The sequence below is a fragment of the Engystomops pustulosus genome, chromosome 11, assembly GCF_040894005.1.
Source record: "Engystomops pustulosus chromosome 11, aEngPut4.maternal, whole genome shotgun sequence".
Classification (NCBI taxonomy): Eukaryota; Metazoa; Chordata; class Amphibia; order Anura; family Leptodactylidae; genus Engystomops; species Engystomops pustulosus.
Window position 1 is genome coordinate 54,400,587 of NC_092421.1, and position 14,966 is coordinate 54,415,552.

Sequence of the window (14,966 nt, forward strand, 5' to 3'; positions counted from 1 at the left end):
ACCCCCTTATATACATGCAGTATATGGACATTATAAAGGAGGGGTCCCCTGTCCACCCATAAGAACATAGATTCATCATACAGAAACTTCCTTGTATCCCTTAGTGTAAGCCTAGATCACTTACAGTAATTGTATAGATGTTGTGTAGAGAGGGGGCAGGTCAGTAAATATATATCTGCATATTGGTTACAGTCAGAAGTTGACCCCTGCCAGAGAAGTGCAGGGTGAGGGTTAAAATCTTTATATTGTGCAGGACATGTTTTCATGTCACCCAGAGGAACTTTAACCCTACATCACATGTGCATGGGGTGCCTCGTCAAGAGACCACCATCTTTTTTGCTGAATGCCAAAAGTAAGATTTAATTTTTTCCCCCCTTTTAATCCTACTCGAGTGCTGCTTAAAATAAAATGTATCTATTACCAGTATATATTTATATACGCACATGTACGGTGTCTTTTCCTCTCGCTTTTTGATTCTCGAAAGCCACTTTCTACGCTCTATTTCTCCCCCTGCTCTGTTTCCTCCCCATCTTGGCTGTTACCCGACGTGTCCTTGGTCCCCACGTCATAAGTGTCACCTGATAGCGCTTCATGTGTTCACCGTCATCTTCTGAGCGGCATGTCCAGTCCAGCTTGTGCTATGGCGGAGCCATTTCTCTTTGGCTACTGGCCACATGTATTAGGCCCATGTAGCTGACTGGGGTAGATCCAGACAGTGCTTGTCATGAATCGGGCAGATTGTCTCCCTTCATAATGTCTTATGTTTAGATGTCCAGTGTCTCTACCTTTCTGTGCCCTAGAAAGCTCTGGCTTTGGTGTTTTTTTTTTTTTTTTTTTTTTTTTTTACTTTCCACCGCCTCTATTTGTGTTTTACTTATTATAGACACCATTATTTAGCTTCCTTTGGTAACCAATGTCTTGTGCCTCATCTTCTCCGATTATTTTATTCCGTTTAGCCCTGTTTGAAGAGCTCCAGAGCTTGGACATCTTTCTAGCAGAACTGTATAAGTAAGTTGATATGGATTGATAGCATAAAAGAAATGTCCCCTTCCATTACACATCTTATTGATAGCAGGGAAAAACAGACCCCGGTTGCTGTGCTAATTTTTCGGCTATTAGTAATGGAACGTGCAATAGACTGCAGCTATATCGCGACAACCATATACAATTGTGTACATGAGGCCTTAGTCCTGCAGACAAGGGAACATGCTTGGCTGCTGCTCGGTTCAAATGGATTCGCACTTGGATTCCGCACTAAGGAAAAATTGGGTTATAGTCTTGAGTGATAAATATACTTCAAAAGAAGAAGGTCTTTACAGCTACAAAATATTCTGCAGCAATGGTCAGAATGGCTGACAACAATGACACAATACACCCTAGTGCCTTCACCAGCCGGTCCCCCCCCCCCCCTCCCACTGATCATAATGTGATCACACACCTGAAAAAACTGAAGTGTGTGTATGGCCACTGGGAAACTTCAGTGATGTTTGCTGTTCTCATCAGGTCTTTTAGATTTCTACTCTTGCTAAATATTTATTCAATTTGCAGGCATTTGGACAGCAGCAGCAATGAGAGGCCTGACATCAGCTCCATCCAGAGGAGAATTAAGGTATTGCATGTTTCGGTTTGCTTCTGTGGTTTGCAGTGAATGTGATATCCGGCCCTTGCCCTACGTCTGCTAATCTGTGATAACCGCTGAGGCGTTAAGTAAAAACCGTCTTGTGGCTCCTACTATATCATGCACGTTGTCTCATGAAAGATAATAACCAGGTCCAGTGCTAATACCTCTCATTCACACACTACCATTACTTACTCGTTGTGAATGTAGATAGATAGAATAGAACTTTAATCAGAATTAACAGAATTTCTAATTATTATAATTATAATCTCAGTTACTGCATACACAAGTGGATGTCCTATGAACTCAACTTGGCTGACCAAAAGACTGAATTTTCCCCAGAGATAAAGTCCAAATTTACATGCAGCCGTTCCATAGGTATCAGAAACCAGCCTATGTAACCTGGTTTGTGATGCATGTTATGCCATGATCCTGTTGTTGCAGTAGAGGCAGAGCCTTTACATTGCACATAAATGACATGTCTCAGATCATAATTCTGCAGCAGAAACAGGGATTTATTTTTCTACTTTTGCTTCACACTGCTGTCGGAAATACTTTGACAGTAAATTGATAAATTCCTGTGTTACATAGTTTATATGGTTGAAAAAAAAAAAGACGTGTTCGTGTACATTAGGGAAGTGCAGCCAGGAGTTTCAAATTGGTTGAAATAATTGTAGTGGTTTGTCTAAAAATAACAAAAAGAACCCATAGTTGCATTTTGTCTCCGTATATATACGCAAATGTAGTTGTGGTGTTCTGGTGACGCCTGTAGGGATACATTCAAACCTTTTACATATATGTTCAGCATATACATCAGTATAGCTCCCAATTTATCCATAGACATATACTGGCAAGCGGAAACATCCTTTGTGCCTCTGTTTGACCAATAAACATCACATACTGTAGGAAACACAGGATAGAAAGATACAGGAAGATGCATCATTTTATCATGCACACTCAGTGGAGGCCATTGGAGCTTTTTGGGGATGGATTCAATATATTGCATCCATCCCCCGGCCTCCTTTGAGTGTACACTCAGAGATGCCCCTACCCATATAAAGACAGTGACATCTCTGGGGAAACTCTAGGAATGTAGGTAGCATCCAATCACTGGCTAAACCAGACACAGAGAGTGGTACAGTAGGGTATATCGCACTGTGTGCATCCTCCTGATGTATTAAAAAATGAGATGTTAAATGAGATGTTAAAATGAGGTGTACAATCAGAGACTAGCATTGTGCTGGACTGAGAAAGATAAGTGGGTTATTTATTTGCTGAAAGTGATTAACAAATGGGGAATAACAAAACAAATGTATAATGTAGAATACTATTAAAAAAGCCACAGAAGATTACACACGTCCTCTTTTAAATCATGCAATCCTGACTATACAATAGGTTCCTTGTCTAGCAGCTTGTGTCTTTGGATTGCAGGGCACAAGCAGTTTTGGAGTAGTTCCCTGAACAGAAGTTAATGTATATTCCCTGTATCCACTGCTCTCAGTGGCTCAAAAACTGGATGTGTGATATTCCTCTTCAAGGAAATCAACTACTAAACCCCCCCCCCCCCAAAGGCTACAAATACTCATCCCCCATCCCTCTTCACCTTGATCCTGTGTCTGTCAGTCACTCATCTTGACATGCTGGGATCACCTAGAAAAGAAAGTTATAATTAGCAGCCCGGAGTGTGGGACAAGATGTCCAGCGCTCCAGGCTGAGAATTATGCACCTCTCCCATGCTGGGAGCATGGGAGACCGAGGTGATGTCACCTTCCTCTTCCAGCATGGGAGATGGAGGTGCGTGGGCATGCATAATTCTCATCCATGGCCTCCTTCCTTATAAAAATAAAGTTTATAATTCTTTACTAATGAGCCTGCGAGGCTTCACTGGCTTTACAAATTGTTACACTGTCTCACTGTCCCGCTCCTTCCTCAGCACTTGTACAGTGAACACCTTCTGCTGTAATCTCGGTGCTGGAGGAGGATGGTAACATCCTGTAAAGCCAGATCATATAGGCTCATTAGCATAATTGTAAAAGTTGATTTTAGAAGGAAGGAGGCCATGGATAACAAATATAAGATTACCACCGTCACTGTATCTTTGAGTATGTCCAGCTGCACATGGAGCACAATATGTGGGTAATTATTTATGACTTATCCGCATTGATGTAGTGGATGGGAAGCCTCATATTCTATACAAAGGTTGCAATAAAAAATATACAATACTGAACACTGATTTCCCCGCTATGGGTTTAGGATTTCTGGCAGCAGAACTTCAACCATAGTAATGCAAAGGAAGAGCTGTGTCTCTCTGCCACAGAAAAACATGGCTTTTTGCTGTGGACAGAATTGCTGCAGGATTAACATGAAAGAAATTGTACAAATCTTAAAGGAAACCTACCACTTAGAATGGCAGGGGTAAGCTGTAAGTACCGAGCACCAGCTCAGGGTGAGCGGGTGCCGGTACTTACTTTCGTTAGTGTTATAAACCGCGGTATCGCGGTTTTAACACTTTTTAAACTTTAGAGCAGGAGAGGCTTCGGCGCTGCGCGCAACATCTCCGCTATTTCCTATGTAGGCGTGCGCACGCAGCGCCGAAGCCTGTTCTGGTCTACAGTTTAAAAAGTGTTAAAACCGCGGTTTATAACACTAACGAAAGTAAGTACCGGCACCAGCTCACCCTGAGCTGGTGCTCGGTACTTACAGCTTACCCCTACCATTCTAACTGGTAGGTTTCCTTTAAAGAACTTGTATGGTCCCAGCCTTAAAGGGATGGCAGCCTGGAGCTCCCATTGTCTTGCAGAACTGCTGAGTACTAAAATTTCACCCTGAACCATTTCTATGTAAAATGTTTGCAACTTGATGTTTTCTTGTTTCTCCTTGTTTAATGTGTGTCTTCTCCATTTCTGAGTTGAATGTGGCCCCCGAACGTTTCTCACAATTGACTTTGGCTTTCAAGGTAAAGAAGACTGGTGGATCTCTGCTCTAGTGTCTGATATCGGGAGCAGAATGTCAAAGAAAGAATCCAACCATTTACATATATTGTCACCTTGTGTCTCCTGCAGAAAGTCACCCATGACATGGACATGTGCTACGGGATGATGGGAAGCCTCTTCCGCAGCGGCTCGCGTCAAACTCTGTTTGCAAGTCAGGTGATGCGCTACGCAGACCTCTATGCCGCCTCATTCATCAATCTCTTGTATTACCCGTTCAGCTACCTCTTCAGAGCTGCTCATGTTTTGGTGAGTCACAACATTGTTCCAGCATCTGATACCTATCACTCACAAATAGTTGTATACACAAAACAGCCTTAGCCCAGGGGCACATGGGTGAGATTTGCAGACAAAGGGTTAATAAAACTGAATTACAGGTAGTCCCGGGTTACATACAGGATGAAGACTTTTTTTTTTGTCCCAGTGACAATTTCATTTTTCATTATAATTTTGTGCTGTCATGGGGATAAGGATTATCAATAAAGCTTCATTACAGACGCATTACAGCTGATCAGTGCAGCCTGGGACTATAGTAAAGCATCCAGAGGTCAGGGAGGTCCGTCTGTAACTAGGAGTTGTTTGTATGTCTGGTGTCCTTAAGTCAGGGACTGCCTGTGCTAGTATATAAAAAAAAAAAATAAAACTACAATATGTTTCTTAAAAAAGGCATTGGGGCACATTTACTTACCCGATCTTGTGCGATCCCCATCTGGAGTGTCTGCCGGACTGCACATCTGCCGCGATTCAAAAAGATTGTGCGCCCGATATCCTGCATGTGCCACTTCCCCGCTGAGGTCCACCGGAGTTCACCATCTTCTTCCTGGTGCTTGGCTTGCGTCAAAAATTTAAATGTTAAATTCTGCACTTAGTGTGAATCTGTCGGATCGTCCGACGGCCCGCCCCCCTATTTCTGTTGCGTGAAAGCCAGCGCCGATGCGACAAAATCCAATCGCGTGCGGCACAATCCCCGGCATGATCCCACAAAAAGTCAGGAAACCGGTGAAAATACGGCCGTTGGACCCTTAGTAAATACGCCCTATTGTGTAAGGTATTGATAATCAAAATTAAACCCTACAGACAAATTGCCTGTTCAATAAGGCCTAAAACAGGTGCTCCTAGTAAGAGGTTCAACTTTTTCATTATCATGACTGTGCATGTTAGGTACTGGGTGTGTTTGAGGCCATGAATGCCATTATCTTTAACTCTCGTTAAAGAAAAAGAGAAAAAAAAAAAAAAAGACAGTCTACACGTATCGATAAAGCTATCTGATATTGTGTCAGTCGAGACACAACATTACAGAGAGGGAAGGCAAATATTTACTAAAGAAGTCAGCAGATGCGTGGCAGAATCTTGCTTATAAGGCCAAATTCACACCTGCGTCTGAGCTTTGTTGCATTCTCCATTTAACTGGTTCACGACCACCCGCCGTGTATTCACGGCAGTGGTCAGGCCCCGCTGCATGGAGATGGCTCACGGGCTGCGCCCTCTCCATAGCCGGTAAGTCTTTGCTGCATATTGCAACAAAGACTAACTGGTAACACCTGCGATTGGTTCTAGCACCGATCGCGGCAGTTATCACAGCGATCGCTGCCGGCAGCCTCAAAGATGGGCGCCTCCACCTTACCTAGGATCGTTGCTCCCCATGACGTCATCGGGGAGCGGCGATCCGTCTCCATGGTAGCCTCAGGTCTTCTGAAGACCCGAGGCTATTTCGTTTTAACCCCTTCATTACAATGTGCTGATAGCACATTGTAATTAATGAGGAGGAAAATTCCCATACACTGCCATACTGTAGTATGGCAGTATATGATAGGATCGATCAGACAACCTAGGGTTAAAGTACCCTTGGAAGTCTGAAAAATAGTAAAAAAAAAAAAAAAAAATTATAATTAAACCTAAAAATTGAAATCACCCCCCTTTCCCTAGAACTGACATAAATATAAATAAACAGTAAAAATCATAAACACATTAGATATCGACGCGTCCAAAAATGCCCGATCTATCAAAATATATTAACGTTTCAGTGCGTTTAACCCCGTAGCGGAAAATAGCGCCCAAAGGCGAAAATGGCACTTTTTTGCCATTTCGAAAAATATAAAAAAAATCTATAAAAAGTGATCAAAAGGTCGTACAGTCCTAAAAATTATATAATTGAAAATGTTATCAAATGTCGCAAAAATGACACCACCCACAGCTCTGTACACCAAAGTATAAAAAAGTTATTAGCGCCAGAAGATGGCAAAATAAAAAATAAAAAAATTTGTACAGGAGGTTTTAATTTTTGTAAATGTATGAAAACATTATAAAACTTATTCAAATGTGGTATCCCCATAATCGTACCGACCCAAAGAATAAAGTAGACATGTGATTTGAGGTGCTCAGTGAAAGCCGTAAAATCCAAGCCAACAAGAAAATGGCGCAAATGCTGTTTTTCACCATTTTCACTGCATGTGGAATTTTTTTTCCCTCTTCCCAGTACACGGCATGGAATAATACTAAATACCAGAACTATGAAGTGCAATTTGTTACGCAGAAAACAAGCCGTCAGAGAGCTCTTTACGTGTAAAAATAAAAAAGTTATTTTTGAAGGTGGGGAGTGCAAAATGGAAATGAAAAAACAGGAAAGGGCCCGGTTAATGGAAATCTACCATCTGATTCATACCTAAAGCAGCATCACTGACATCATGATCTGGGCCCTTCAAATCCTTTTTCTTATAGTCTTCTTTTCCCAAAGATGGGCCCCTCCAGGGTTTGACTGCACATGCACTGATACTCCCCAGAGCATTTGCAGCTCATTAGCATATGATTAAAACTTAATTTTTAGTAAAGGGGACCATAAGAAGTAGAAAGGTGTGAATCTAATTAGCTTTAACCACTTACCTACATGTGACGTAATATTGCATCATGTGTTGGCTGAGCCCTCTTCCTACAAGGTGGGCGTTTTCTGCATGCTGCAGTAAATACCCACTGGTAACACCTGCGGTTGGTGCTGGCACCGATCATGGGTATTAACTGGCAAAGCTGGGTGCCACCATCTTGGATTCAATTGCCGCCCCCTGTGATCAGTTGCCATGACAGCCTCAGGTCTTAAGACTGATTTTAACCCATTCACTACATTGTGCAATTTGAGCATGGTAATAAATGATGTAGTAAATCCCCATATACTGCCATACTGTAGTATGGCAATATATGGTAGGATCAATCAGACAACCTAGGGTTAAAGGGGTAATCCGGGTTTAAAAATTTTTTTAGGGCCAGGCTGGGGAGGGCTAGTTAAACATAATAAACCTGTACTTACCTCCTCCGGCGCCACCGATGTCCCGCGCCGCGGTCAGGGAGCTTCCAGTCCGTGATGTGGACGGCTCCTCCCATCCGTCCCGATCTCTCAGCGTTGTAAGCGCTGGGAGATGGTGTCGCATGGGAGCATCCGGCCGGCCGGAAGCTCCCTGTGTGCCCCTGTAATGAAACCAACGCACAGAGAAGACGGGCCGCGGCGCGGGACATCGGCAGCACCGGAGGAGGTAAGTACATGTTTATTGTGTTTAAATAGCCCTCCCCAGCCCGGCCAGAAGAAATTTTTTTTAAACCCGGATAACCCCTTTAAACCTAGGGGGTCTGAAAAATATAAAAAATAATACATAAAAAAAATTATTAAATCCTAAATATTCAACTACTTCTCCCTAGAACTCAAATGTAAATAAACAGTAAAAATCATAAACGTTATTTATTGCTGCGTCCCATAATTTCTGATCAAAATATAACAACACTTATTCCCAGTGTTTATCCCTATACCAGAAAACTGCGCACAAAGTCGAAAATTTATATTTTTTTAAATGGAAAAAAATTTAAAAAATTCAGTCAACAGTGATCAAAAGGCAGCGCTTTCCTCAAAATGCTAGCATTGAAAAGTCATCAAAAGTCGCAAAAGATGACACCACACACAACACTGAAGTATGAAAAAGTTATTAGTGCCAGAAGATGGCAAAATTAAGAATTTTTTTTGTACAGGAGGTTTAATTTTTGGAAATGTCTGAAAACCTTTATTCTTTGGGTTGGTGTGCTAATGGATATATCAAATTTATAAAGTAGAGATATAATTTGGGGCGCACAGTGACAGACGTAAAACCCAAGCCCACAAGAAAACGACGCAAATGCATTTTTTCCCCATTTTCACTGCATTTGAAATGTTACCAGGACACGGCCTGGAATATATAAATTCATAAATACAATTTGTTTCACAGAAAACAAACCGTCAAACAGCTCTGTACATGGAAAAATAATAAAGTTATACATTTTTGAAGGTCGGTAGCAAAAAATGGAAACGAAAAAAGGGCTTTGGGGTTAAAAGCCGGGAATGAGTTGCCCCTCACCAACACAGGGTGTGTGGAGGGGCAGATTTTACAAGCCACAGCGGCTGTGAGGAAACTGGGGGAGCCTGACTGGATCTAAGAAGTTTGGGATGACATGGGCACAATTACACTCACCTATAAGTTAATGGTCATGTGGTGACAGATTCTCTTTAAAGGAAACATCCCACTACCTTAAGCTAGATCCGGTAGTAGGTGCATCTAATGTGTGTAAGGATAAGGCTAATCCTTTTTAGGACTAATCCTTTACTCCCCTCTATCTTTTCTAATCTTTAATCAGGGTAATATGCACATTTTCTAAAGAGGCTACTGGAGCGTGGAGTAGCTGGAGCTGAGGATACATGGAGCGGCTTCTCCACGCCACAGTAGCCCGTTTGATCCTTCTACCAGCTATCTTCAGTGCACAGCTACAAGGTGCTGCATGTCCTCGTCCGCGAACCTGGGGTTCTGCACATGCAGAACACAGGCCAGCAGCTGCACAATTTCGGCTCCAAAGCTGGACCCTACTGCGCATGCGCAGAACTCCGGCTTTGCGGACGAGGACATGCAGCATCTGGTAGGTGCGTGCTGAAGATATCTGGTAGGAGGATCAAACAGGCTACTGTGGCGTGGAGAAGCCGCTCCATGTATCCTCAGCTCCGGCTACTCCACGCTCCAGTAGCCTCTTTAGAAAATGTGCATAGTACCCTGATTAAAGATTAGAAAAGAGAGGGGAGTAAAGGATTAGTCCTAAAAAGTACTATCCTTACATACCTTAGATGCACCTACCACCAGATCTACCGTAATAGGTAGATCCATAGTGGTAGGTTTCCTTTAAGGAGAGTGTGATAGATAAAAACTTCTGTTCACCTTCAGTTTTTATTTTCTTCTATTACGGATTCATTAATAATAGCAGGTATAAAAGACATGGGTTTCTGCGCTTTATTTCCTGCTATTATTATTGGAATGTGTAACAGAACCTGCATGTGTGAAATGGGCCTTAAAACAATATATAAAAATTAAAATTATAATATAAATGTTGCCTTAAAATTTGAAAACCAGAAAACCAGTACTTTGCTAAGTAGCCCTGACAGTCAGTGTCCTGGATCACTGCAGTGAATCACAGGCTGCATGTGTGACCTCAACAGAACGGGACCCAAATGAGACTCAAGACACGAATTGGACGAAAGTTGCCACATGATCGGGGGGACATTTCATAGACATGTATTGTTTCTGTTTTGTAGTACACCCCCTTTTTCAATGTGAGCTTAGCTTAGTTATGCAGTTTCTGTTGTTCTCCTATTAATTTTTTCCAAATCTTCCTTTTACCCCTAGATGCCTCACGAATCGACAGTGGAACACATTCATGTGGATATTAACGAATCCGAGTCCCCAATGGCGACACGAAACCGCTCCTCGTTGGACTTCAAAGATTCAGACTTCAAGAAGCATCAACTAACTCGCTCCATCAGTGAAATCAAACCCCCCAACCTGTTTCCCCAAGCACCACAAGAAATCACACACTGCCATGACGAGGATGACGACGAAGAGGAGGAAGAGGAAGAAGAGGAGGAGGAATAAGTATTATCCTGAGGGGATATTAAGGAGCTCCGAGAAAGGAAACTATTGTTCTTTTAGAACAAATTTCCATGAACACAGAAGATATCTTTTTTTTTTTCCCCTTGATCCCGTCCAACAGTTTATGAATGCGAGTCACCCGATGACTTCACGTCGTACATTTCTGTCGGAGGGTACGGATACTGATCAGACATGGCACAGTATTCACCACATTGTAGTGTTTTTACATCCAACGCCATCCTGCTAAACGTCATCCGTGAATTACAAGGCACAAACCTCGCACGTCCTGAATGCACAACAGCGGCTCTTATCATATCTAGCACTGGAGGCAGAGATCCGACCCTCGTGATGATCCTGTCATCTACTCGCAGTACTCGACCCATGCAATGACCAAATGACGTTGGATAAGGCACACAATACTACTTTGCTATTGGATAACCATCAGCCTGACACTGGGAGCCTTTTTCTAGAAGCAAGTAGCCAATGAATCTGAACACTTCTCTGCAGTGTCCTATAGGAAGGGCACAGGTTCTTACAAAAAAAAAAATGATGCAAATTGCATTAATTGTATGACACTGGGATATTCCCTTATTTGGGAGTGATGGCATGTCACTAGAAATCCCACCACTTTATCATTACTAGGGGTCAGGTCCCAATTTAGGGTATAGGGTCAAACTGTGAGCAGGCAATAATGATAAACCAGCCCTTCAGTGTGAAGCTTCTGGATATGCCATCACTTTTCCTTTACAATATCATCTATAATGTTCATAATAGGGCAGTACTTGGCCCATGTCTCTTTTGCGCCATTTTCTAAATCCTCTACAATGTGATAATATACATATATATATAATATATATATGTGCCCCCACTATAATCTATGACACCGCAGAGGGGCGGCTACTACTCGATGTGTGCTGGTCCCACTCCTAAAACGGCTCCCTCTGCAGGACCTGGTTCTGTCGCTGACATAGGGAAAATTCTGTATCGTAGAGCAAACCTTTTTTTTTTTTTTTAAGCTGTGACTTTTGCTTTAATGTACAGAAAGCAGCTATTTTGATAAGTTGTGGAAAAGAGAGTTTTGCTAACCTTTTACTATTTGAGTTACTGTAAGGTTTTGCGTTGATGAATATATACAGTATATAACGTCTTGGATTGTTTTACAGCAAAGTTCAGGAATACTTTAGTACTTCTTGGTGGAGCAGCTCTGTACATGGCAGCCTGACACTATACACATGTACCAGACACGTAGGCACCCGTCAGGCTACTTAGGTACTTGCAAGGACACCCTAATCAATGGATAACCTGTCTGTTTTAACTCATTGTCATTATTATACTGAAGGGTTAAATACCTGTGCTTATTTTTTTTTTCTTAATATACAATATGTCTACAAGAACTCAACATTCACCAGCCGAGCCAAGAGCTATCATATAACCTCTGGCAGCCAGACGCTTCCACTAGAGGGAGCTCCAAATTGCCTAATGAAGATAAGAGCTAAAATGTTACTTCTGGCTACCAGATGTCACCACTAGAGGGAGCTTATTCTTTTGATTTCAAAGGGGTTTTGTGAGTCAAAAAAATATTGACGATCAACCTTTTAGAATAAGAAATCAATATCAGATTGTGATTAGTTTGGTCAGTCGGTTGATCACAGCTCAGCTTCATCATGATGGGCGATGAGCTGCTCTAAACCTGCTGGAAAAACCTACTTCTTGCTTGGCTATATGATAAGCGGTAAAGAACCAGTCTGATATTGATTATCTATCTTACTTTCCCCAGAGAACACCCTTAACTAAAAAAAGCTTATGATATTAACAGTATGGTGCTTACTCCCTCAAATTATGGAGTCAATTTAGACCTTGGGATAGAAATTCACCATAACATAAGTTTTACGGTTCTTGGTTGTACCGGCTGTGTATCTGCACAGTGTTTGACTAGTCACTCCCTGCTTCCGGTGCACACCTGGCTTTGCCTATTGCAGGGCTGCGCACTTCTAATCAGGTCTTTTTTTTCCCCTCTCCTGTTCAGGGGCCAATTACAAGTGTTTTCCTGAGCTTGGAGACCATCCTGGTGGGTGATGCTTTCTATTATAACTCATCTGAGCTCAGTTATCAAGGTAGTGACCATGGAGCCCGTCACGGGTACGAGTTTTGTTGTGGACATTGTTTTCCCGAGAAGTTTCAGGGAAATCTCAGCAAAACAGTCACCTTGTGCGTCAGTCACCCTGGGGCATTTGGATGCGGCATCACAACCCACTGTCCTTGTATTCATGTAGATAGAAGCTGTTTATTTTGAATATTTAGTTTATTTTAAGCTTTTGTGTGTTTTAGTGATTGCAGATACATGCTCTGCCCTCTAGGGTGTCCTGAGTATTTTACATTATGCTTATCCGGGTTTGCTGCATTATCTTTTTTACCAAAAGTGACCAATATAGTGGATTATTTTTTAGCGTTCTCCTTTAGTCTAAATGGTCTGTGGCCTGTGAGACTACAACTCTCAGCATGCCTTGCCACAACAGGTGGCAGATGGTGGATTTAGAGCTACGACTGTCTGGTGCTTATCCCTATGGTATCTTAATACCAATTTGATTTGTGTTAAGTAGATGAGAGACCGGAAATTATAGTACTGCAAAAATCTTATTTTGCATAGTCTCCTAGGACTCGTGTAGCGTTCACTGGTGCCTCCCATTACCTTATACCATGTGATGAGTATTACATGGATACTAAATAATCACTAATAAATACATTTCAGGGAAACTTGTCATTAGTTTTAACTCTATAAAGCCAGGATGATCTATGGCCCGTCAGTGCTCTGTGTTGAGCTGCTTTCACCCCAATCAAAGAAGGGGCTGTGGAACACCTCACAGGCAACCCTGTCAAAATACTAAGTTTTTACATACATTCTGCTACCAACATATTCCAGTATATAATCAAACCCTTACCGAGCCCTGCCAACACTTCTGCAGGTTCAAATCGAGCACCAGATTCTCTTAAAGAAATTAGTCTTTCCTAGGCCACCACTAGAGGGAGCCTTGAGCATATAACGTATACACAGAGCACAGTAATAAACCAGCATGCAGTAAGCGCCATCTAGTGGTGACTGCAGAGATAAGTTATGTAATAGTTATGATGATGCAGAAAATTTGGGGTTCGATATATAAAAAAAAAAGTTAAGGTACCTGTATAAATAATATTATATTACTAAAATATGGACCTAAAATTGACAATGTTTTACTAGATTAAGAGAGAGATTCACTTTAATGGGCTTTGGCTCAAGATCTCTATGGGAGAGCCGGTTTCCATAGTAGAGTAGAATCTCACAATCACATCATCATGAACCCCGGTCCTGTTCTCCATCATCTTACACCCAGACATAGATGACAGACAGTCCATGCTCTCTACTACACACAAGCACATGCTTGTGACGTCAGCACAATGTACACTTACATTTTGTGATGAAGGAAGACGAGACGACCATCCATGGTGAGCGCAAGTTCTTCTGCTTCTGAAATAGAACACCGCTTTTTATTTTCGGATAGTGATAATAGTTTTGTTAATTTCCCTTTTATTTTTGATATTTTAATCTGGAATTGGTTTCTTTTCTTTACTGGTTTGTAAATCACACTATACTGTATAATCAATAAAACTTTAAGAAATTAAACTTTTGTGATTTTGCCTTCTCTTAAGAACCAAATGTTATGATTTTTAAAGGAAATCTCCCATCAAAATCCATCATGATAAACCACGGACAGTACTCATAGATCCAGGCACCGGGACTGTGGTAATCGCCTTATATTTGTTATCCACGGCCTCCTTCCTTCTTATATCAATTTTTATAATTATGCTAATAAGCCTGCAGGGCTACAGGGGCAGTTCTCAGAGCCCCTCAATGCTGCCACTTTACAGGCTGTTACATTGTCTTCCTCTCCTCCCTCAGCAGTTTCCCTCCCTCTGCCAATGTCTGCAGTGGTAGATAGGAGAGAGGTGAGGCCGCATATGAGCTGAGTCGGATCCCGGCTTTAAATAGTAACGGTGCGTCAGGCGGATAGAAGGGCGCATGACCGGAAGTGACGTAGGGGGTAGTCATGGCAATGTGTGTTAGCAGATTAGTGAGGTACATTGTGGCACCGGAAGTAGTATGTGTCGCAATGTGTCGCGGTCAGGCCCCCTGGAGGTTGCTTCCCCTTCCTCTGTAGGGACAGGAAATTGAGAGTATTAAAAGGCCCTCCCACAACCTCCCACCAGTGTATACCAAATCACTACACCGGTATAGGCTTCAACTCAATTTTATTTAGTACGTTATATTCACATACAGTATTTACAAGAAGAAACCAATAAAAATAACAAGGGGGGGAAATAATAGGGCCGTCATGGTGGACTTATGGAAAACGAATTACCGGTGAGGGCCAATTCCTTTTTTCCATTTCGGCCCCCATG

General features: G+C 42.1%; 1 protein-coding gene across 7 annotated transcripts in view; it reads left to right on the forward strand.

Moving 5' to 3' along the window:
- NT5C2 (5'-nucleotidase, cytosolic II) overlaps window positions 1-14,190 on the forward strand; it is a 64,970-nt gene extending 50,780 nt beyond the window's left edge. For 5 of the 7 annotated variants that reach the window (XM_072129304.1, XM_072129300.1, XM_072129303.1 and 2 more), the window contains 5 exons: window positions 957-1,008; window positions 1,549-1,609; window positions 4,527-4,574; window positions 4,681-4,857; window positions 10,290-14,190. In XM_072129304.1, the coding sequence (XP_071985405.1) occupies window positions 957-1,008; window positions 1,549-1,609; window positions 4,527-4,574; window positions 4,681-4,857; window positions 10,290-10,535 (584 nt within the window). In that variant the 3' untranslated portion in view covers window positions 10,536-14,190. The remainder of the gene's footprint in view (window positions 1-956; window positions 1,009-1,548; window positions 1,610-4,526; window positions 4,575-4,680; window positions 4,858-10,289) is intronic. The other 2 variants (XM_072129301.1, XM_072129306.1) reach the window with 1 other exon arrangement.
- The last annotated feature ends 776 nt before the right edge of the window (window positions 14,191-14,966 follow it).